The sequence below is a fragment of the Caenorhabditis remanei genome, chromosome X (assembly GCF_010183535.1).
Source record: "Caenorhabditis remanei strain PX506 chromosome X, whole genome shotgun sequence".
In the NCBI taxonomy this organism is placed as follows: Eukaryota; Metazoa; Nematoda; class Chromadorea; order Rhabditida; family Rhabditidae; genus Caenorhabditis; species Caenorhabditis remanei.
Genome location: NC_071333.1, coordinates 4690218 through 4715300, shown reverse-complemented (window position 1 = coordinate 4715300; position 25083 = coordinate 4690218). Strand labels below are relative to the sequence as shown.

The following is a 25083-nucleotide window of genomic DNA, read 5'->3' as shown; positions in this document are numbered from 1 at the left end:
TTTTTCAATGTTCTCCGTCATGCTGACTTCGAAATTTTCATCAAATGCTTTAAAATTTATGTTCGTCCCCTTTTGGAATATGGGTCTACTGTTTTCTCCCCCACATCTAAAGAACAAGTTAGGCTAATCGAGTCAGTCCAAAAAACTTATATTTTTCGGGTTTTTCGTAAATTTAATATTCCTTACATATCTTATTTTGAATCCATTAAACATTGTGATATTCTTTCTCTTGAACATAGACGCATTATTATTGATTTAGTTTTTATGTATAAGATTCTTGTTAGTAAAGAAGTAAGAATTTATAACGACGTGCACATAAGTCTTCCTCGTTTTAGTAATAATTTACGCCGTCACCCCTATTATATCAAATCTAAATTATCAAACAGCACTAAGAACACTTGCCAATTTTTTACCAACAGGATTATCTCCTGTTGGAATAAACTCCCCCCTCATATATTCCCCAGTTTTCCTAATTCCGATGTATTTCGATGTAATATTTCTTTTAATTTTGTGGAACCCTTTTTAATACTTAAACACTCTAATTTTTAAATTATAACTGTTTCTTTTTTTCTTATTTGTATAAGTGGTGAAAGTCCTTCAAATAAATAAAATAAATCACATTATCTAACTTTAGTAAAATTTCGGCTGAATTCTTCTCTAATAGAACTCTTAAAGTTTGGAATAGTCTCCCCCCCCCCCCCCCCCCCCATCTGTATTCCCCTCCAAATCTTCTGCCCTCTGTTTTAAAAATAATGTAATATGTTTTGATTTTACTAAATTTCTCTATTTAAATTGTAACAATATTTAACCTTTTATCAAATTCTCTTATTTGTTTGTGTCAGTGGCTCCGGCCCTTCATCCAATAAACTTATCACGGACACTGAAGTTGAATGATTTTACAGAGCATGGAATGTGGAAGTTCACAACACAATGAGGTCATTGAGGAAACAATTGGACGTTTCTGTTAAGCACGTGTGTCACCAAAATGGTAGGTTTTAACACAGACCAAATATGTAGGCGTCGCTTGTAACCATTTCTTGTGATTGCAGTTTCGAAAAACAGGGAAAGTCCATTGCTGATGATGGCCGTGCTTTCCCTTCTAAACCTTTAAAACTTTGCTTGTCCAATGGGAAACGGCCGAAACAAGTACTTAAATTTTTTTTTTAAATATAAAGTGACATGTTCTTACGAGGGAAGTTTTCGGAGACCAGGCTTCCAAACGATCCATTGGTATACATAGATAGATCCGACTACGTGGAGTCCATTTCTGCAGTCAACACCTGGTCTTTGTGAGCCGAGTTGTGAGCTTTAAAACCCGAATCGGCAAATGGTACACGGAAAGATGTTCTCATTTTTGCAACCTACAAGCGCAGGTAAACCGCTGGGGAACACAAATGGAACTGTGCGGTGGCGTATATGCGGCCGATTTAAAATTCCAAGAAAGCTTGACCTTATGAGAAGAATGAGAGCTCATAACTCGCATCACCGAGACATTTACCCGATTTTGATGGCATGAATGGACTTCCCGGAGTCGAAAGTACCTACAACCAAGTTCATAGCTAGCGTCTCCAAAGACTTTCCTTGTTAGATGAGGTTCATCATGTACGTTTTGGAGATAAAGACACAAAAATTGAATGATTTTTGAACTTATCGTATGTTATTTATCAGAAATGATAGAGACACTGAAAAACTAAACGAAAAAATATTCATAAAAACAAAAAAAAATTCGGAGTTCATTCAATCATAAACAAAGAAAAGGAAAAATGAGTCACTACCAGCTATACCATGTCTCCTTCCCCTCACGCCACAAATCGATTGCCAGTGATTCGGGAACGTTCTTCTCCCGAATTTTCCAATTCTCTCTGGCTTTTCTTCTTAATTTTTCTAATTCAAGTTATTTTTGAAGTTATACATCATTATTTTCAAATTCTGGGATTGTTATAATTACTTCTCGAACACTCTGCGTTTAGCTAATGTTTTCTGGCTGGTCCCGATTTGTTTCAAAGTATTGTATTTTGTGTGATTTTTCCAAACTTTGTTGAAGTAATCTTCTATACTATCAATTTTTAGCAGTATGTTCAAACTTGACTATTTTACTCATTTTAAGTGGAACAAAGTACAATACCGGTCGAAAGGTTATAGACTTTGGCTGTTTTAGTTGAAATTGTCCTACTTTGAGAGTGTGTCATAGTTATTCAGTAGAACTCCATTTTTGTAGTGGGCAACTTCTTTGTACTGGCACTTCCTAGTATGGTACGTATCAAAACAATTTATCTCTCAAATTGACAGATTTTAGTGCAAAGTAGTGCGATTTTTGACATTTTTTCCGAAAAAAAGTCGGAGAATCGGAGAACTTCGGATATTTTCGGAGAATGCAAAAATTTTCCCGAAATTGTTTCTAAAACGGGTTTTTTTGTTGCGTTTTTCAGAATGCACCTTTTTAAAACATGTTTATTCATCATTAAAAACTTTTACCAGTAAAAATTCAACAAAAACAAAGTTTGGAGTGTCGTTGATTCTCCGAAATTCTTCGAAATTCTCCGAAATTCTCCGGACTTTCTTTCGGAGAAATTCTCCAAAAAAAGTCGAAGAACGGAGAAATCGAAAATCCGATTCTCCGACTCCGAACAAGCCTGATCATGATGTGGGACCTCTCGTGGAACTGAGTCATTTTTTGATTATTCACTGTTTTTAATCAAAACGGAATCCCAGGTTTTGGAAGACTCTCATGTAAACAAAAGCAATGTTTCCGCGAAAAAACAAATTTCATAGAATGAGTCATAAGAATGAGTTCTGTTTTCTAGATTGTTCTCTGATTGAAATGACATTTGACCTGTTTCTGCCTTTTTATTATCCGATATTTCTCTTTATTTTCGAACTTTTAACGTTTTTTTTTGGGCCGACAAGGATTTAGTACAGTCTTTATTGGGAGCTAATAAAGGTGAAAACAATAAAGAGAAACGGAAAAAAAACGGAAACGAGAATGAGAGAATAAGGGACTGACTGGAAAACAGGTCACTAGAATAAGAGAAAAAGGAAAAGGATACTAAGGAGCGCGCGGTGTTGCTTACCCTTTGTAGATCAAGAAAAGGGAACTACATAGGTAGAGCAATGAAGATCAAATACCTATTCTAACGCACTAAATTTGTACTCTGGGGACGAGTTGATGTAATTTTGTAACCAAATGGAAAATAAAATCCCATTGTAAGATTAAAAACACATAAAGGAATTTTCCTCGTTGATGGTGGTGCGTGAGAAGGAGTTGGAGAACCATTGCCCGAAGGTTGATCAGAGCATGTGTTGTCCATATCCCGTAGCTCGACGACTGACGTGACCTGAAATTCTCTGAAATTCTCCGAAATTCTCTCAATTCTCCAGAATTCTTCGGAATTCTCCAGAACTCTAACGTAAACCTTATCATGCTCTTGAAAAATCTTTTTTTTTGGCACCATGCTGATTGTTGAACTGGGACTCCATGGACTCATTGCGGGTGGCTGGAGTGTCTTCGGATGGCAGTAAAAGGTTGAGTGCGGTACGGATACTTGTTCCAATGAAGTTCTCAGCTGGTGACGAGTTTTGTGGACTGGATGCGCACGGTGTTGAACGGTAGCTCTGGAGGAAATCTTGGATGGCAGAATCATTATTTCCTTACCCCTTCAACTTGCATAGTGCCCTTTTCAGGGTATCCACAAATCGCTCAGCTTGCCCATTTGATTGCGGATGGAAGGGAGGAGACCGGATGTGTGGATCCTGTTTTCGTGACCAGAACTTCTGGATTACCAAATTCAGCAAACATGTTTCGGAAAATTTTGATTGTAGATGACGAAGAATTCGAATTAGTGGCGATGACTTCCGGAAATTTTGAGAAGGAATCTACAATAACGAGGTAATATGGATCTTGAATTGGTCCGGCGTAGTCGGCATGGACCCTTGTCCACGGTTCTGTTGGAGAAGACCATGAGCATAAGATGTTCTTGATAGAGTCCTTAGCAGCGGAAGCTTCTTGATCACAGCTTCTGACGATCGTTTCGATGTCCTTGTCTAGAGTTATCCAGTAGACGAAACATCGGGCATTGTTCGTCCGAACGATACCAGAGTGTGCTCGGTGAAGCATCTTGAGTACTCGCTAGCGCAGCGATGATGGAATGACGGCACGATCTCCGAGCAGGAGACAATACTTGACAAGTGAGAGTTGTTAACTAATTTCCCGAGCTATGAGTTTTTGTGTATTTGTTTTGGCCATGAATTGGATCTGACATGGTCCATGACTCGGGAAAAGATTGGATCCTTTAATTATGAAACGATAATTGCTTCGACTAAAAGTTAGCGATTACATCTATGTACTTCTACTTTAGCAATGCCTTGATCCTCGACTTCTTTAGATTGGCTTTGCTCGGCTATGAGCCTGGGAAAATCATCAACTTGGCCAAAGTTGATGGAATTCACATATTCGATGAGAAACTGTAGGTGAGCAGGAAAGTAGTCCATCTCTGTAACCTAATTGCACTCTAAACTGGGATACCTTTCTTATCTCCAAAAATGGATAAGAGTGGTTTGTGATCCGTTCGAAGGGTGAAATGACGCCCATGGATAAAACCGTGATACTTGGTGTTAATGATCCTGGATGGTACCGTTGAGATCCGTGGAGAAGTCAGCGCACACATAGAGTGAGTCATTGTTCTTCCGGACAGTAACTATTGAACATTGAACGTGATTAAATGGAGTAATGACGTCGGCGTGGATTCGTCAATCCAGCTCTTCTGTGATGGTTGAGAGTGCAGCATGCGGAGCGGGTCGAGCTTTCCGAAACACGGGTTTGGCTCATGTTTGAGGAGGATAGACGTTTTGGTTTTCGTGCATTTACCTAGACCGGACACGAAAATTTTGGAGCATTGGTTCTTCCGATCATCTTTCAACTTTTCAACTGCGGCGACAGTCGAGTTGACCTGATGGGAACCTAGTTGTGGATCCGTCGAAATCCAGTCGATTCCAAGAAGAGTCCCGGTTTCTGCAACGTGGGCGGAGCCAGATGCAGAGTTTTTATCGATGATGAAGCCGCAGGTGGAGGATAATTTGATATTGAGTGATTATTAGTCGACTTAATTTAGATGGATGGTTTGTCTACAGCTATGACGTTTCTATAGCGTCGGTTTGAGCCAGAAGTTGCTGCTGAGCCGATGATAACTGAACTTATTCGTTTTATAGCGAATTCTTTGTTCTTCTCGTGTTCTGTTTGAAACGAAAGAACTTCTGACTACGGGTGGGTTTACCGCATTTTGAACACCTGACGTCTTTCACTTTGCAGATTTTGGCCCAGGGAGATCCTCCACATCTGTAACATGCGGAGAACGGCAAATGCTCGTTTTTTTTCTCATCCCTTTTGTAATGTGTGTCAGCGGCATTGATATCGGAGGTTTCTGCTGGGGTGGAGCCAGCGGCACAGTTGTCGTCCGCACGGATGTCGATTAGATGCTTGATCTCGGTTTCCAACTGCAGTATGGTGACATCTTGCTTGGATTCCATTACTTGGAGTGAACGGGTCCTGAAATCACTTAAGGAAGAATCGCGAAGACCATTCAGAATCATACAGCATAACTGGTCATCAGGCATGGCTTTGAACTGGGAAGTTGCGAATCGTCGAAGTACTATTCCCGTGTATTCCTCCAAGTTTGATCCCGTTTACTTGGTTCTGAACAACTCTTGACGACGTTGGTAGATGGAGGCGGTAGCTTTATAGGTGTCGTCTACAGTGAGTACAAAAAGGATACCTCTCCACCCTTCGATTTCGGGCCTCCCGAACAAACGAAAAAAGTTGTGAAAAATCTGAGACTGCCATTCGATTCAGTGTACAAAATAACCCCCTGGTACATATTTTCATAATCTTACCACTTTCCATATTGCCATACCACCAAAAAGTCACTTTTTCGGGCGTGCAAAAAGGATAGGACACCCTCGAAAATCCGATTTTCAGTTGACTTTTCGGAATTATTTTTTTACGAAAAACCGATTTGAATGACTTAAATATACGTTTCATGTCGTTTTTGAAAATTTCCAAATGTTTTTCCTCAATTTCAACAGTGGTAGACAATGATTGACACATTTCGAAAATCGACCTCTCTGAAATACTTACTGTTTCAAAGTTTGACGGCGTGTATCTTAGTGCTCAGATAACGTACTTTTCTGAAACTTTCAGGAAATGTCAATCATGCGTCTGGTAATAAATTATATAAAAATTTCACAGAATGACAGCGATTATGGAAAGTTCCACTCAAAACTCTAGATCTCGTTTCGACGAAAAATCACTATTTTCGAAAAAAATGTTTAAAATCTTGAAAAATGGTTTTAACTTGTTTGCGAAAAGTTTTTGTATTTTTCTGTTTTGTTATAAAATTATTTTCTTCATTTTAGTTGAAAAATATTAGTTTTGCACACATTTTTCGAAAATAGTGATTTTTCGTCAAAATGAGATCTAGAGTTTTGAGTGGAACTTTCCATAATCGCTATTATTCTATGATATCTTTGTATTATTTATTACCTGACGTATTGATTCACATTTCCTGAAAGTTTCAGACACGTACGTTGTCTGAGCACTGAGATTGTCTGAGCACACGCCGTCCAACACTGAAACAATAAGTATTTCAGAGAGGTCGATTTTCGAAATGTCGTGAAAAAATAGTTCCGAAAAATCAACTGAAAATCGGATTTTCGAGGGTGTCCTATCCTTTTTGCACGCCCGAAAAAGTGACTTTTTGGTGGTTCGGCAATATGGAAAGTGGTAAAATGACGAAAATATGTACCAGGGGGTTATTTTGTACGCTAAATCGAATGACAGTCTCAGATTTTTCATAACTTTTTTCGTTTGTTCGGGAGGCCCGAAATCGAGGGGTGTCCTATCCTTTTTGCGCGCACTGTAGCTTTTGGATCGTCTACTCAAAATTCAGATCACTCAGAGTCTTGACGATTTGGGTAATGTGCTTACTTTTTTGAGTTTACCTTTGAAAGAACTAGTCTTGTGCGGACATCGTCCGAAAGTATGAAACCATCTATGACGATTGTATCCTTGTTGTCCGGATCATATGTGAAAGTCGGGATTTGTGAAGCAATGGAATCAGCCAGCTTGGGGTGGCTGTTGCATACTTCTTGTGACAATCCAGAAATTCTGGATCTTCTTGTGACGATCCAGAAAAAGTCCATAACTTTTTGACAGGTACTGCATGTGTGGATTTTAAATATCAAATTATAATAGAATAAAATTAGTAACTTCAAAAATAACATTATATTTTTGATTTGAATAATTTATACAATTCTTACATTTTGCAACAATCATGTAAAATCGTGACACCGTTTCGAAATTGGTTGTTTTCCATTGAAAACTATCGCTCTTGATACAAACCTTTGTGGCGAGTAACAACTTTACGAATTGACTTTTTCGTATGAGTACCAGTAAACAAATTCCCTGATTTTTCAGTATCATGTCTGGAAACTTCTCGAAGCATCAATCTGTCTCCCATACCTCGTCTGGATCGTCGGTTACTTCACCAGTAACGGATAACGCTGTTGAGATGGTCAGAGAAAAAGGAGATTCATTGAGTCGGACACACCGAAGCAGGTAAAGTATTAACATAATTTTCACCAATTAACCTAACCCTAAATTCCTAAAATTAAAATAAGTCTTAGGTAATTGTAGTAGTTTCTCACTAAAATCCAATAAAACGTTACTTAATAAACTAATAATTCTTTCCAGCCATATGTCAGTTAGCTCCTCAAAAGCTCCATCGTTCTCACTCTCTCCATCTGTTTCCTCTGTCGCACCACCATCCCCATCAATGAAGGAAACAAATGAGACGTTCGGCATGTCAATGAGACTCAGAAATCGAATTGCGAGCAGGTAAGACGTAAACCCCCTTACTGCTTCTGAATATGCTGCGCCGGAAAAAATGTAGTTCGGTTATGGTAGCATTTGTTTACTCTGTGTTGGCGCGCGGACAGACGAGTGGTAGATATGACTGGCGCTTTTGAACTTCAGTGGGGACACAAACATCGTGCAAGCAGCAATTGAACGCTAGAAAGAATTAATACCAATGCAATAGGTTAAAGGAACAGGATGAAAAGAAAAAGAAAACAGAAAGTGATATATTTACAAAATAAAAATCATAACTTTCTTCTAAAAATGCTTAAAAATTTCAGACTGCCCTCTCTCTCACAATTGTTCTCCAAACAATTGTCTGTTCAGTCGGCGACCTCCACTGAAATAGAAAGCAGTTCTGGTCAGTTCAACGTCGACGAAAGAGAGGAATCTTCTTATTATGATGATATTGAATCGTCGTGTACCTCTGAAATGGACGATTCGGAGAGGAAACTGGAGAAATCTAGAAGGCTAGGTCAGGAGTTTGAAGGTCAGCTGAAAAGCCTTACATATCTCCTTCGTATAATTACCGAGGTTGGTATCACACTAATCTTATGTTATAAAATATTTTATTTTATACTTCCAGGAATTGCCAAGTTACCTGGAGAGTCAAGGAAGCAAATTGGCTAAAATTCTCGTGCCGCATAAGCATGAAGATCACATTTTGCTCCAAATCATCAAAAAGATGAAGATGATTAAAGGTTTCCACACTGCGTTCACGGACGAATTTGGAGTGGTTGATTTCTCGAATATTCAAGACGCTCCTCAATTCCCTACCGTTGTCATTGAGAATGCGGATGTACTGAAAAGTTTCATTTCGTTTTTAAAAGAGAAACGAGAATTGGTGGAAGAAATGAAACTGAGCAGAAAAAATGACAAAGATCTCGACTCGGCTCTCAGCAAGGTACTAATAATTTTAGAGACAATTAACGTTATTCTGACGATTTCAGTTCGAAAAAGAGTATTTCAAGCAAGGAGGCCATTTGAATCTCCAGAACCAATTAGATCGAATTCATCAAACTGTCATGAGATATGGCTTTCTCATGGAGGAATTTTCTAAATGTTTCCCCGATGGATCAAACATGAAAGAAAAATCAGAAGAAGCAGTGAAGAAATTGAAAGATGTCACAACGATCATAGAAAGTGAAATGTCAACAGCCACTGAAAACGAAACAAAGAAGGTTCATGAACGTTTGCAGGTAAAAAGTTTGCTTTGACACTTTTGAAATCGTTTTTGAACAATCTATTTATTTTCCAGTGAAAAAATTTTGAAGTTTGCTGAACCATACTTTCGATGTCGTCAAGTATACTTACATTTAGAAAAAAAAGGAAATTCGCTTAAAACTTTTCAAATATTCAAGAGAAGAGTTTCGAAATGTGATAAATTTTTGAAAAGCAAATTATAAAGTCCTTTGATGATAGCGAAAGTTTGAAGCCTGATGACTGAAAATTCTAAAATTAAATACTTTTCTGAAACTCAAGTTTTCACTACGTTTCAGGGTCGGTTCGACACGTTCAAAAAAGCTCGAAAACTTCTTCTTCAAGAGAAAGTGTGGAGCGACAATGGAATGAAACGTCATGAGCGTTACATCGTTCTCTTCACCGACTGCATGTTGGTCTGCCGGCTCACCAACTCAAAAGACCCAGGCTGCGCGTTTGAGAAAGATTTTTATGAATTTGATCTCAACACAATTGAGATTGAAATCGATCACTATCGAGAATACGAAAAAACTCTCAAAGTCTCAACAACAGAGAGAGGATTCTTCTTCCTTTTCAAGAATGGAAAGCTGAAGAACGATTGGGTCAAAGCTATTTTGGATAGCCAGGAGAAGATGAAAAATCGAATTGGATTCGATCTGAAAGTTGTGGAGGCTAAAAAGAAGTTCCTGAAGCCGGTCTGGGTTCTGGAGTCCGGTGAATGCTTAATGGAGCAATGTTCGGAGAAGTTCAATTCTTCGGAAGAACGAAATCATTGCAGACGATGCGGATTTGTTAGTTTATTTTCAAATATTCTTATAAATAACTTTTGATGAAACTTTTGCAGTTGCCTCATAAACTAAAAAAATTGTTCTTTCTGAATAGATCGCTTGTAAGCACAAAGTAACATTCACATACCGTGAAACCTCTAATAGCGGTGCCCCCAGTAGCAAAAGTTTGGAACAGAATATCTAAACTGCCTTGAAAGCTATCGAAGCTTTTTCAGCTGAAGAAATATTTTAGAAATACTCAGCTATATTTTGACTATTGACAACTTTTTGACATCCCCACTGAGAAAAAAGATATGAAAGACTTTGCTGAAGACACCTCTATTAAAGGTTATTCGTTAACTAAATTTTTAATACATTTCAGAGCATCTGTTCGCTCTGCACTGGCCTTGCTCCTGTTTCTCAGTACCTGTTCGAGAAACACATCGTGTGCCCTGATTGCTTCAAGGACATTCATGATGACTGTAAGTTAATTTGTTTCGATATTCAAAAAAAATAAACTTAAAATTTCAGATGTCACGGGAACTTTGTTTCCAGAGGAGCGGAAACAGAGCAGAGAAGGAAAACTTCATGTGAAGATCGGGAAAAGAGAAGTGAGTAGAATATTTCTTTAGTTACAAACAAAACGTATTTTCCAGAAAGTGATGGCTGCCGAGAAACTATTCAAAGAGCCGAAAAAACGAGACTTGAAGAAATTCGACTTGGACGAAAGAAAAAAGGAAACAAAGGCATTTGGACTAGTTTATTTGAGGTAACATACAATTGTGATCTTCAAAATCAATAACTTATATTTTTCCAGGTCAGGAGCTATGGAGACTGAAGCCTATGCATGGCTTAAGAATGATGACCGCCTTGTCGTCGTCAAACAAAAGTTAGATTTCAAGCCCATATTCGAAAGAAATGTGGCCAATCATGAGGTCCGACAATCAAAGGAAAGAAATGGAGTCGTGTTTGCCTTTTCGAAGAGAGGTATGACGAATGATGATTTCACTTTCCGAGTGAAACAGCCGTATTCCATCAAAAAATGGAATACTGTCTTATCCGATCATTTTCCAGAAACAAATTGATTTTTTTCCTTGTCTTCCTTGTGTTCCCTGTCAACCTTTTAAAAGTCTTCAATTTCCATATTTTGATGTTCTCGCTTTGTCTCAAAACCATGATGGTGCTTTTTTCTTTTTTGTCCAGATCACTTCATTCTCTTGACCCGCCTTTGAAACACGTGTTTTCCCCTATTCCTGCCGATCATTCCTGGTATGATTTCGAAATTGTGATCAAATTGTCTTTGTAAATCGAATCCTGTTCATTTCTTCCATACTTACTAGTCCATCTTGTGAGGGATCATACTTAGTCTCTCCTTTTCATGTAGTCCTTTTTAAATTTTTTTTCGTCAATAAATATAAATTTAATAATATATATAAATAAAACAGTTTTTTTGTAATTTTGTGAAAAGCCCTTACAGCAAATTTATACAAATTGACCCCAAGCTGATTTTTGAAAGTTCGTTATTAGCCAAAATATGAAAACTTACTTTGAAATTATCATTTTATCTCCAGAGTGATTGTCTGCTACACTTATCTAGTTAACGGAGCTTCTAAAACTTGCAAAATCCAATAGCACACATCTTAACCGTTACGTTGTCGAGCATCAGAGAATGCTGTTTTTACAATAATTCTGATTTTTTAAACTATCTTTGTTTTTCTCCGATTTTCCATGTGATAAATTTTTTTCTTAATCTTGCCATCTTTTTCTCGCTCGTGACTCGTCCCCACACATTTGTGCCTAATCGAATTAAAACACCACATACATATAAACCTCTCTCAAGCCTCTCCAGCGTCATTTCAACACTTTCTCGCGTTGGGAAAAATGAAGACAATTCTTATTCTGGTTGTTCTCTTCTCGTTGTTTGGTGAGGGGGTACCACAACAGTGGAGACGCTTGACTTCTGAAGAAAATCAAGAGCTTCAGAGATTCTGTGGATCACGACCAATGATAAAGAGTATGAAAAGTAAGTTTATTCTTTCAGGAATGTGAAATTTTGAGGGATTATTTTTTAATAACCTTTGAAAATGTAAATAGTGTGTATTTCAGTCCAAAATTTAAGTAAACACTCTTCTGTTTCAGGAAAACTTACCAACTCCGAATTTATATCCAGAACCAAAGCACCGTGGACTGTCATGATCCATACTCCGGGGTGGGTGTGCTCCGGAACACTAATTTCCCAAAGACATATTCTCACATCTCGAGTCTGTATTCTAACAAATCTCGCTCAGACGAAGGACCATGATGATGATGTTTTTATGGGAAAATGTATCAATGAGTAAGCTTTCAAATGCAATTAATTTTCAAAATGATTTCTTTCAGCGATTTTGTGATCTACTTCTCCGGACATTCGTTGCAAATCACATTGACCAAACCTATTGTGATCAAGGATAGTAAGGTATGTTTGAAGATTGGTGTTCCTTTTGTTATTTGAGTATTTTCAGATCATCCTGTTTGACAAGTGTAAAGAAAATGACGACCGACAATTTGATATGGCTCTCATTGAACTGGAAAACGACTTGCAATTCACCAATGAAATTCATCCAGCTTGCAGTGTATCACGTGAGGAAAGCTTTCTGTTGACAAATATGGTATTTTTGTTTTTAGGACAAGTATCACCAATTGTAATTGGAGATTTACTGGAAATCAACTCTTATGGAAGTACCGATTACGAATCAAAAATACGGAAAAATATCGGAAAACTTCGAAAAGGACGTGTCGTGGTAATAAAAAACTTTAAGATTCAAGAGATGGTCTGTCTTTCAGTATCGTGGCTATCAATCGGATGATCGTTATTTCCTGGTAAATTCTACTTCCAGCAAAATTGTGATTGAGAGAGCTGTAGTTGTTCGTGTATCTCTTTATAAGCTAAACTTTCCAATTTCAGGGCGACAACGGAGGTAGTGTGATGTCCACAACTCTGAAACTGCACACCTTAATAGGTGTATTGAAGTCCAACCGCAGAGATTATAATTCCGGAGTTCAAGTATCATCTGTTGCATACGCAAGCAAGAAAATTTGTCAATATTCTGGAATTTGTTAATTTTTTGTATCGATTTGATGTTTTGAGTACTAATAAATAATTGTCAGAGATTCCTTATTCTGAATTTGTGTCGTTTTGTGAAAATGAAAAAGACGGACGCGCTAGAGTGGACCAAATAATTGAAATTTTCAGTTTCGCTAACGGAGGAATCGGCAAAATTTACGATTTTATCAATAGAGGTGTATTCATCTGAACTTGTGTCGGCGCATTGAACTCAAGTCTCAGAGTTTTAGTTATTAGCATGAAACACTATGAAAAGCTTGAATCGATTGTTGATGATTTGAATTCCAAAGATGTGGAAGTTTTTATAATTCTCTCGCGCCGCAAGCCATTGATCCCCCTGATCCCTACAAGAAAATCAAATTTGAAGACTTCTCACAATTGTTCTTCCGACCACAATTTCATTTCCTGGTTGTAGTCCTGTCCACTTTCTAACTCTCTTCCCTCGGCGCACTCGTGTTCTAATTATCATAATAATTTGTTCTGAAAAAAGAAAATTCGAAAATTCGTCATGATTTTCTAGACGATTCTATCCGAGTAAACAACGGAGCAATGTGACGTTTTGTCAAAATGCACGCGTGTGATCAGTTGGTAACTGAAATCTCTGATGACTAATTAGTAGACAGCGAGAAAAGAGTCTGAATCCACACGCACATCACTGATTAGGTTTTGTTATAAACGCAGAGAAGCTCGTTGAGTGTCTCGTCATTTGACACTCTTCTTGTCCATTTTGGTGTTGTTATGATGGGCTTTCATGTTTTTGCCATTACTCTATTAGCACTTTGTTTAGAAATGAGAACCGTGGTTTTCTGCGCTCTGGTTGGCTCGTTAGGGCTTTGGCTAGCCACGAGAATTTCCTTCTTTGTTTATTATTAACAAAGTTCAGCGGGTTAGCTAATTCTTACATTTATAAAAATAAAGTGCATATTAGACACATTCTTGCTTGCAGTTTTGCAACCTTGTCCCTACCAAAAATCGTTTCATATTTTGCTTACCTGCTTTGTCATAGCTTTTTTTGAAAGTGCAAGTGGACACGTCGCGGAAGCATATCCAATACTGAACGACACACTCATATGCATTTCGTTGTGACTAGATAACAATATATGAAATTGCGACCGCTGTTCTGGAAACTTTCATCGTGCTGCAGAGATACACTTCAAACTAAATTGGAGCCTTGTCATGGTTTTCAATGACAGCAAACAGCTACAAAACTGTTGTATGTTTGTTTCAAGCGCTGAAATAGCTGGCTTAAATGATCTCTTATGCTTTTATTTTCAAAGCCTCAATGAAACGGCTTCACTATTGCTCTTTCACATCCCAAATAAACTTCAATTTTTAGAAGAAGCGGATCACTTGGCTTCGGAATCCAAAGAATCATAACCCTTTGCTATCGTTTCCCACAGCCTCTCCGTCATTTTTCTTTGATTTGATACACTATTCTTACAAGAAATGTATTTATAAATTCACTTTCGAAACTTTATTCAGCAGATTTTACTTCCTGATTGCAAGCTCCGCCCTTTCCTTCTACCCCCCCCCACCGCCTCGAAATTCTTGTCTCTCTTCGACACCGCCTACTCAAATCCATACTCCTTCTCCTTTACAACTTCATCAGTGGTAATTCCCCCCATTTCAACTTTAATGTCAAATCTTCAAATCTCTTCGACGTCCCGTGACCTTAATTTGCTGCCATCCTTCTGTCCCCAATTTTTTTGCATCCACCATTCCAATTTGGAATGCGATTATTGATAATGTCCCCCAATTCCTTCCCCCGTTTAAATTCGAAACACTTCTTAACTCCTCTATTACCTGTTTTTAATATTTTAATTTAACTATTTGTTTTCTACCTCCGGTTTTTTTTTCCTAACTGTTTTTTTTCTATTTCACTCCTGAATCCGTTTTTTTTTCTCGCGGTGTCTCTTATCCCAATCCTCTCTCATTTTCCTCTTTATTTTTCACTAGTCTATCTCGTCATGAGTCTCTGAAGACTAATTAGACATAGACAGCGAGAAAATAATCTGAATCCACACGCACATCACTGATTAGGTTTTGTTATGAAGGGGGAAGCTTGTTGTGTCTCTGGAAAAGGCTTTGATCTCCGCTCAACCTCCTCGTGACTATCTTTCGGATAGCTGTTGAGGATTATTGTTGATTTCCTTATTATCAAAGCTAGCAGAGCGTTAGTTGTGACTCTGCTTTCTGTAAAAGCTTTGGTTTTAAGCGTTTTCGCTTGGCTCATCGGCGTTTTCCCTAGACGCGAGCCCTTTCTTCTTTGTGTATTATCAACAAAGTTTAGCAGGTTAACTAATTTTGAAGCTTGTTAATGTCTTGTCACTTGACACTCGCCTAATATATTCTGGTGTTGTTCGGATGGGCTCGATGTATTTTCAATTACAATATTACCACTTTGTTTGAGAATAAGCTGACAATTGTTCTCGAGAGAGATTTTTGTCTCACCACAACCACAACAACAACTCGTGACTACCCTTTCAAACAGCTTGCGAATTAGAACTTTTATGCATTAGTTTTAAACAAAAAAGCAAAGTTGTTTTGTTTTTGATATTCACGCAGCTTGAAATTCGATTTTTCAGACTTTTTTAATTTGAATACATGTTTACCGCTTATTTGAAAAGTGTATGTGAAGATGTCATGGACCTCAATAACGCGTCTAATACCCATTTACGTCAAAGACGCATTTCTAAGATGATTTATAAATTCATAGAACATTCTCTATTGCTTGAACAAATTGAAGTAACCTTTCTTCGGTCTGGTGAACTTATCTCCGTCATTCCGTGTTTGTCTATATCTTTGTCATTATCTTGGATGCAACTTCTTATTCAAAATTCATTTTTGCCTCATTGTTTTTCCAAATTTGGAAAACAAATACAATTTTCTTGACATTCTGTTATGTTTTCTCAATAGATTAATTTTGCGATGACAAGTTTCTTTTTGATATGAATGACTTTCCATCTTGTGCTTTTGAATGTCTGACTTGTTTGTAGAAAGGAAGATGTCTATCTCATTCTCTTGTTTATTGACCCGAAAAAAACCTACTTAGAAAAACCGATCATATGGCTCTCTTCTCTCACAAGTTGTTTTAGTTTATTCCATTATTATTATAGTAACATCAGTCGCTGACACGAAAATGGAAAACTACACAGTTTACATGGAAAATGTGACGATTGACACTGAAACAACAATCGTGGCAATTACCTTATTTGTATTTGGAGTCATATCGACTTGTCTGATGATTTTTTTCATGCTTCTGTTCTGCCTCGGGAAAAAATACAAGAAAAATTCGTTCTATCGCCTGGTTCAATTGGATCTGGGAACGGTCAGTTTAATTATTTACAAATACTAAGAAATGTGAATTGACAAATTTGCATTGAACTAAACTTGAAAACTGTAAGAACTATGTACGTTTCAGAACATCGCTTGTCACATCAACACCTGGATTGCTATACGATTTCAAATGTACCCTGGTTTGGTGTTCATTGTAAAGTTCATTGAAACCACAATACCTGGTCTCTTGAAATGGCTCAAGTTTTTCTGCATTTGGTTCTTTCACGTTCATTTCTGGACAGCAGAGTTGCTGGCTCTTCATCGAATGTCATCTATCTTATTTCCATATAGCTATCAGACAGTAAGTACACGTTTGTTGCAGCAGTTATTCTACATGCTCCATATCTGTCGTTATTCAGTTCTGGAATCGTTTCTACCTTCGCATATTCATTGTAATTTGGGTTGTTAGTGGTCTACCAAAATTTCTTTGGACTGGGTTCATCTCTGAAGTCTATATCGTAGATGGAAAATTAATGTCCATTGTGTTCCCGACGACTAGGAGAACTGCAGGCGATGTGGCAGCTATATTCTCAATAATTTATATTGCATTACTTATAGCAACGGGAGTGGTGAACTATATTTTGTTGTGTAGATTACCTTATGGTTTGAGTTGCAGCTCAGTTTTATTAATTTTTTAAAATAATGTTTCAGTGGATATTACATCAAAAGCAAGTATAAAAAGAATGCTCAGAAATACTGCGACTGTTTACGCATTGGCCTACATAGGAGAAGTTGTTTGGAGTGTATTGAATGCTGCTGATTCACATTTCCATATTTTTTCACCATGGTTCATTGAACACAATACATGCCTTCTTCTTATTGTGTCAACCATTGTAATGTTTTCAAACAAGCAGGCTATATAAAACCTGAAATTTTTCAGTTCACACTGTCCCTTCCCTATATTCTCCTGGCTTTCGACAAGAATGTGAGGGAAGATGTATGGGGTCGTTGCAAAAAACGTGTGGCCCAGATTCGAGGAGCACCTGACGTTGTCTCACGATCGATTTTGATTTGATTTTGTTCACTCTCTATACATATTTGGTGGGAATCTTTATATCTGTATATTCTATTGAAAAACTTACCAAATATTTCAATTATTTGTTTTTGATCTCTTAAATACATATTGAAAAATATTCTTCCTCAACAAGAAATCTGAATGCCCTAGAGTGTTGAATGTCGAACGCTTATTTATTTTGGAGTGGTTCAAACTCATTGCATTGATCAGTTCAATCATTTTCATGTTTATTAATTGAAGTGGACTTAAATATTCAAGTTTATTAATTTCTCAGTAGACGTTCATTTTGTTGTTAGAATGATTTTAATTTTCTTATGTTTGTTATTCACTAACAATTCAAACAAGTATTCAAATCATGCGGGGGGGGGGGGGGGCAAATATTACTTATAAAGCGAAAGGAGAGCAAAAACTGGCTAGTCGTTTATTGAATTCGAAATTAGAAATAGAAAAAGTATAGTAGAACAGAACTATAGTAGAAACAAGAACGACAACAGAAAAATGGCAACTTTAAGTGCGGAAAATGACATCTTTTCAGGAATAGCATGACAGTTTTGGAATGACAAATGACAACTTTTAGGGAAGGGTTTTAGAAACAAAAAATTCAAAGAATTAGGAGTGGTAAATGATAACTATTGGGGTGTATCGTCGTCTAAATCTCTGTTAGCTATTGAATTCTCAGTGTGTCTGTCTGTGTGTCGGTTCATCAGGGTGTCCTCATTTTTCTGAGAAAACCTCGACAATCTATGATAATTAGAAATCTGCTGACCCAGGTGCGCATGTCTGATGTCATTTTATGTCTGCAACCATTAATCGAGAAATCTATTTGAAACTGCCGCTTTCATAATCTTGCGGCCGTGGTCTCGTGTCAGAGAAAACTCCTGGTGTGTACTTTACGCGGACAATGTAGATATTTTTGTTATTCGGGTTTTTCGGCTAAATGAAGAATGAATAAATAAAGTTCCAACACTTAACGTTATTTCAAACAATTTTGAAAACTTATGAAGTTATTGTGAAAGTTCAACAGCAGGAATATGCAGAGTTTCATGCAGGAAATGACTGATATGTCATTCCACTGATTGTGTGGTTGATTCTACTGATTATCAACACTCCGAACCATATTTATTGCTGAAAAGCTGAACTTTTTAAAAAACTTTCTGGTAAAAAGAGTCTGAAAATAAAAGTAGTCGAAATCTCAAATCTTAGGATATTACGAGAGCTATTCCGGAACTAGTATCAATAACTGTAGACTCCGACTATTTGATACTCGAAGATGATGAACTTGTTGATCTCTCAAAAACCAGAAACACAAGAGACTTGATGAGATTGAAAATCGAGACCACTGCAGCTTTGGAGAAATAATCTCTCATCCTCGATGATCTGGAAACTTGCAAACGAGAATCAGCTCCCCTTTTAGAAAATTCCAACCAACCAAGCAGTAATATCTCTAACGGCCCCATCAACGATTACGCTGCACACACTTTATTTCGTACTTGGAAGCATTCGGGCCGGATTTGAATTTTTGAACAATTTTCACTAGAATCTTTTTTAACAAAACTTTTAATGCAAATTTTTCATAGTTTTTCTGAAATAAAAAATATCTGTCTTTACACCCATTTTCTGCAAAGCTCGAGCAAAAAGCTGCAGACATGAGTGGAAATTTTAGGAATGAATGAATGACATGTGGTGTAGTATTCTGACTAAACCTCAAACGATTTGAATATTAGGTTGTCCCAAAAGTTTTCGAACATACTTTTGTTATTCTGCTATAGGATAGAGAGCAAGAATCAAACCAAATAGTGCATGTTTTCCATTATATAAGACGTCGAGTGTGTTAACAATAACATTCATTTCTTCTGGTTACCTCCTCTCAATAAACGAGGCACCAATCTTTGTCCCCGACCGACTTCATATTCGTCATGTGATTTTATTATTGTTTCTATCTAACTCCAAGATCACTGAGATTGAAGAACGTATGGTTGAAGTTTATAAGGATTATGCCCCTCAACGGCAGATAATTAGCCGTTGTGTCCATCATTTCAAAAATAATGATTTTTCTTTGGCCGAAGAATCACGTTCTAGAAGACCAGTGGAGTTCGACATTGACAAGTTACGGGAGGGAGTGGAAAGTGACCCGTTTCATTTCATTCGTGAACTGGCAACAGTAATGGGCTCTACTCACTCTGCGGTAGAAAGAGGACTGGGAGCTCTTGGCAAGGTAAAAAAAATGGGAAGATGGATACCACACAAATTGTCTAACTTTGACTGTGAGCGCCGAGTGGACATGTCACTGCATCTTCTAACCCACCATCCTAATTTCAACTGGCTAGATCAGTTGGCTACGTCAGACAAAAAGTGGGTCTTATACGAAAACCACCACAGGAGAGCCCTGTGGGTTGATGCTGATAAACAGCAAGAGGACGTCGTCAAACAGAAGTTACACCCTAAGAAAATAGTGCTCTCCGTCTGGTGGTCTGTTCAAGGAGTGCTTTATTGGAAACTGCTTCCGGAGGGGAAAAATATCACCGCCGACTACTATTCTTCTCAATTACAAAAGGTGAAGTCCAAACTGAAAACCTCCCCTCTACACGGTCATAGAGTCCACTACCTCCATGACAACGCAAGACCACACACCGCAAAGACGACCAAGTCTCTCCTGGCTACATTCCACTGGACAGTCCTTGCTCACCCTCCATACAGCCCTGATCTCGCTCCTTTGGATTTAAATCTGTTCAGCGACATGCGTCGATCTCTTGAAGGCCAGGACTTCAAAACAAAGTCAGAGGTCGAGAAATGGTTGAAGAAGTACTTTGACTCGAAGCAGCCTGAGTTTTGGTGGGAAGGTATTGAATCTCTACCTACTAAATGACAAACAGTCGTGGATTTAGGTGGTCGCTATGTTTGATTTTTGTAATATTCTGGCTTTGAATAAATTTGATTTCAATAATGTTCGAAAACTTATGGGACAACCTAAAACTTCGATCATGAAGAATACTTTGAAACCTTTTTAAAAATCTTGCTTTCCAAGCTGGCTTTTGACCGATAGTTGACGGAGCCTAATTAATTATGTACTATTATTTTTAGAAGGTTTTGGGTGCTCATATTACTCAATATAGATGAATGAAAAATAGTTTGACGTTTTTGTGTACAACAGTGTGCTTGAGATTCACAGAGAATAAGTCTTGAGAAGATTTTTTCCAATTAAATCGAAAAAACTTCGAAAAAAAGTTTGTATTTTTTCAGTACTGAAATTCCGGGCCGAACGGGACGAGCCTGGTCTACAAATTTCTGAATTTGGTTTCTGAAAAATTGCTTCATTTTCTCCTAGCCAGACGTTAAGTAAAAAGTTTCCACAAGCACACTTTTCAGCAGCACAAGATTCTTCTCAAAATTTCAGGATCTAACTGTTCTCCGCCCGTAGAATTCCCCACTGAAGTTTCCGAATGTCTGTTGGAATGTGGTATAATTAGCTCCCCCAACAAAGTATGCAATAGAACATAAAAGTAAGTTATAGTCCGGATAGAGTCGACATCAACTGCTGTTCTCTTTCAAGTCGAAACAGTAGTTGAGTTCATTGAGACCGCTTGGAAGGCAGACAAGACCCATTGATTGCAGTTGTGATTCTTCACTATTTCTCTAGATTCCAATGACCGGTGTTGCCTCGTAAGAGATCCTTAACAACCATCGAAGTGCGCACTCACGACATTCAGTTTTTGGTTTCAAGTCAATTCCATCCATTCTTGCCGGTTTTGTTTGTTCTGTAAGTAATCCCAGTTAAATTATGGCTGTATAATGTAAAATATACTATTTTCAGTCATTGAATAAAAACAGTAATTTTCATCAGTATTTGGGTTCCATGTCTAGCGAATGATCTTATCGTAACATGGACGCAAAAATTTCGGAGACGTAACTTTGCCTTCAATAATTTTGCTAAATTATACAAAAAACTTATTTTCAGTCATATGCTGCTGCTAGGAATGGGTGGAATTTGTTGGTTTACTACTTCAATTTGATTCGTTTTTCGTTTTCCATCACTATTTGGCATTGGGGGACTCCTGGAGACGTTAGGATGAGGTAGGCCTAGCGAGATCTAAAAAATTTACAGATTGAGATAGTAAAAACAGCGAACAATCTCACCGTGATAACATTTTAAGCTCCGTGCATTCGTTTTTTCTCAATCTCTGTGTTTGATTGGTTGCTCTCATCTTCATCTCGAACTGGAGAGGAGAGCATTGCAGTAAATGCCGTCCTGAAATTCCAGAGTTTGTGTTGCTTGGTGTCCTGAAATTCAATCATCCGAATTCTGAAAAATCAAGCTGAGAAAGTTAAAACACTGATAATCTCACTTTTACGTCAGCTACTCATGTTTGTCAAGCGAACAATCCAGGGATCTCGTGCTTGGTTCGGTTTCTTTAGATAAAATCGTTGCATTTGAAAAGACATTTTTGAACTGAGGTACACACGCAGCCAAATCCTGTTTTTTTTCCAGTATACGCTGTTTATTTTTGAAGGTGTTTCTTTTCGTCCTGCAAATTATCCAATTTTTCAACAAAATTTAGAATTAAATGCTGTATATTTTCAGTTGGAACTATCAAGACATCGAAATTATTTTTAGTATTTGGGAATCCGTGTTTAGCGAATAATCTTATCGTAACACGTTCGCAAACACGTAGAAGTTTCACATAATTTTGACTAAAAAAAACAAAAACTAAAAAAAGACTTATCTTCAGACGTATTGTATTTTGGGCAGATCTTCTGTTCGATATTCAATCGTGCAAGTTGAGAAGAGAAAGAAGCCTTGTTGCTGACTTGAGCTCAGCGATTTCCTGCATTTTCAGTGAGTTTTTCAAGCAAGACATTTGTTTTTTTTCTTAATCTCTGTGTTTGATTGGTTGTTCTCATCTACTTCTCGAACTGGAGAGGAGAGCGTTGCAGTGAAGGCCGTCTCAAAATTCCAGATGTTGTGTTTCTTGGTGTCCTTGAAGTTCAATAATCAGAATTCTGAAAAATCGATTTGAGAAAGTTAAAACACAGAAAATCTCACTTTCACGTCAGCTACACATGCTCGTCATGCCAACATTCCAGGGATTTCGTGCTTGTTTCGGCTTCTTTAGATATATTCTTTGCTTTCAAAGATACTTTTTTTAACTGAGCAGCCAAATCCTGTTTTTGTTTCCAGTAGACGCTGTTTATTTTTGAAGGTTATTCTTTTCTTTCTGCAAATTATCCAATTTTTCAACAAAATTCAGAATTAAATACTACATATTTTCAGTTAGAACTATCAAAACATAGATATCATCTTTAGTATTTCGCAATCCGTGCTTAGCGAATAATCTTATCGTAACACGGGCGCAAATACTCCGGAAGTTTCACATAGTTTTGACTGAAAAAAGGTAGTAACTGAATAATGACTTATCTTCAGACGTATTGTATTTTTGGCCAGATCTTCTGTTTGATCTTCAATTGTGCTAGTCGCAAAGGGGAATAATTTTCGACTTGAATCCAGCAATTCCCTGCTTCCTCAGTCAGTTTTCAAGGAAGATGATGTAGACAATAATTTTAACTCTTAAAGTTAATTTTTATACTTGAAAACTTGAACAAATCAGAGAATGAAACGGAAATCGATGAAAATTTTGGCTCCGAATACCATCGATATAGGCGGCCTCCAGAACGCAAGCCGGGCACACTATCGCCGCACTGAATTGCCAACGAGAGACGTAGAGAAAAAGAGAAATGCCTATTTGTCGATTATGCATTCAATAGGAAAATCTAGAAATCAATCAGAAATGCCATGAATTGAGGAGTTAGCAATATATTTAACACTGGTATGGGCTACCTCATAAAAAATTCTGGATGAAGAATTTGATATGATGTTTTTTCAAAATCCAGTTTTTACATTTGATTATCATAATTTTTATGTTTTGTTGAGTTAGCGGTCGCCTTTGTGTGATTTTCGACAATCTTCTGGTTGTTTAAGAAAAACAGAAAGTGAGTGCTATTTGTGGTACTAATTGACACAAGTGTCTTCGTTCTGTGTGAACAGGATAAGCCGTCGAATTGCTGCCTACTACCTATCTTCTTCACAAATGATGTGGTCCAGATGAGAGACATTAGAAATAGCGCATCGAGATGAAGATACGAAAAAGATGAGACGAACTCCAAGTCCACATGTGTGTCCGTGAGTACACTAACACTATCGCTATGGCATCAAGGGAAGACGCTGTCGGTAGCGGATACTGGACACACACAACGTAGTCTCTTTTCTTCTTGCTCACTGTGACCTACATTCGAACGCCGTCTATTTCTCTGGCGCTTCCTTGTTTTGTGTGATATTTCTCCTGTACAAATAGATGACGTAGAAAAGGTCGGATAGAAAGCAATAAGGAACGTTGGGAAGAGACTGGACTAATTATCTTCTTCTTCATGGAGGATAGGTTGAAAACATCTGCTTGGGTATTGTAACAACATTGAAGATACAGTAAGAAGGACCGTTTGGGTCAACCAAATAAATATCACTGAAAACCCGTCAAGGTTGAAGAAAAACAATGATTAGACATTAGACAGGCGAGCCAAAGCGACTGAATTTCTATACAACATAGTTTGTTTAGGTTTTCCCCCAAAAATAGGACATCCGGATGAAACGACACACAGACAGACACAATTAGCATGTCAGTGCAAGCGGAGATAACGGCGACTGTGGAACCTTCTCTTTCCTTTGTTTTGACATTATCGTGAACAAATAAGACATTCGGATAAAACGACACACAGACAGAACGTCAGTGCGTGAAGTGGTTTTCTGTTTCATAGATCTGGATTAACAAAAACTTCTGATTTTCAAAACACGATTAAAAAACTGCCAAAGTCTCTGGATATAGTAATCCGGAGTGATTATGATTTTAAGATTCTGGTTTGAAAAATCAGAAAGTTATACAAAGAATCAAGATTAATTGAAATATGCAACAAGACTGTGGTTGAATAGATACCCAAAGAGAAGTATCAAGACTGAAAGTTTTTTGTTTACTATGGCCAGATTTTTACTTCACTAATTTAAAAAGAGTAGTTTTTGAGTATTTATCTACTGCAGCTCGGTTTTTGTCTTGAAAAGAAGCTTAAAAAATCGCAATATATTTGCTCGTACTTTTGACGCTTTGGCCAATCGGTCATTGTGGTAACAATGTTACTGATTTCTTTTCCACAATTATTTAGAGAGGTCTAGAGCTAAAAAAAACCTTTCAAAATGCTTTATTGATAAAATAATATGCGAGAACACAAAAAACAGTTACAACAGCAAATCAATGAACTTTTTTCAAATTATTTCAGATACAGTAATAGCGATAATTCTAACACCTTTGGCCGTTTTAACTTAAAAATGTCCAACATTGAGAATGTGTTATTGTATCACTGACTGCTGCATAAAGTAAACTTTCTTTTAATGTTTTATTCAGATCAAAAGTAGAACTCGATATTTGGCCACATCTTGTACGACCACTTCCTAGCAAGTTGAAATTAGTTTGCCGATGCATAACTTGCTAGAGGGTGACGGTACAAAAAAGATAACAACTACAAAAATCGAGTTCTGCTATTGATCTGACCTACCTATCCATAAAATTTTTACTTGACGGGACAATCAGTAATATATGACGCACTCTCAAAGTCGGAAATTTTCACTTTGACAGCTAAATTGTTAGAATCATGACCATTACTGTAGGTAATCAAAAAATAGGCTTATAACACGCTCATAGAAATTAGAGAGAGTTTA

At 37.4% G+C, this 25083-nt stretch overlaps 3 protein-coding genes across 3 annotated transcripts; all 3 read left to right on the top strand.

Moving 5' to 3' along the window:
• Positions 1-7472: 7472 nt before the first annotated feature.
• GCK72_022904 (uncharacterized protein) lies at positions 7473-10958 on the top strand (the record flags this gene model as incomplete). Its single annotated transcript, XM_003102857.2, has 10 exons — positions 7473-7609; positions 7745-7888; positions 8188-8440; positions 8493-8810; positions 8857-9105; positions 9406-9897; positions 10256-10355; positions 10405-10484; positions 10530-10642; positions 10691-10958. 10 exons carry the CDS (start codon positions 7473-7475, stop codon positions 10956-10958), a joined length of 2154 nt encoding a protein of 717 aa, XP_003102905.2.
• A 796-nt stretch (positions 10959-11754) lies between these two features.
• Positions 11755-12973, top strand: GCK72_022903 (uncharacterized protein; the record flags this gene model as incomplete). The annotated part of the gene is made up of 7 exons (XM_053735123.1): positions 11755-11896; positions 12013-12208; positions 12253-12328; positions 12375-12492; positions 12538-12653; positions 12697-12732; positions 12818-12973. The coding sequence occupies 7 exons, from the start codon at positions 11755-11757 to the stop codon at positions 12971-12973; spliced, it is 840 nt and encodes a 279-aa protein (XP_053578689.1).
• A 3256-nt stretch (positions 12974-16229) lies between these two features.
• On the top strand, positions 16230-17327 carry GCK72_022902 (uncharacterized protein; the record flags this gene model as incomplete). Its single annotated transcript, XM_003102826.2, has 5 exons — positions 16230-16304; positions 16398-16613; positions 16672-16915; positions 16964-17145; positions 17193-17327. The coding sequence occupies 5 exons, from the start codon at positions 16230-16232 to the stop codon at positions 17325-17327; spliced, it is 852 nt and encodes a 283-aa protein (XP_003102874.2).
• Between the last annotated feature and the right edge of the window lie 7756 nt (positions 17328-25083).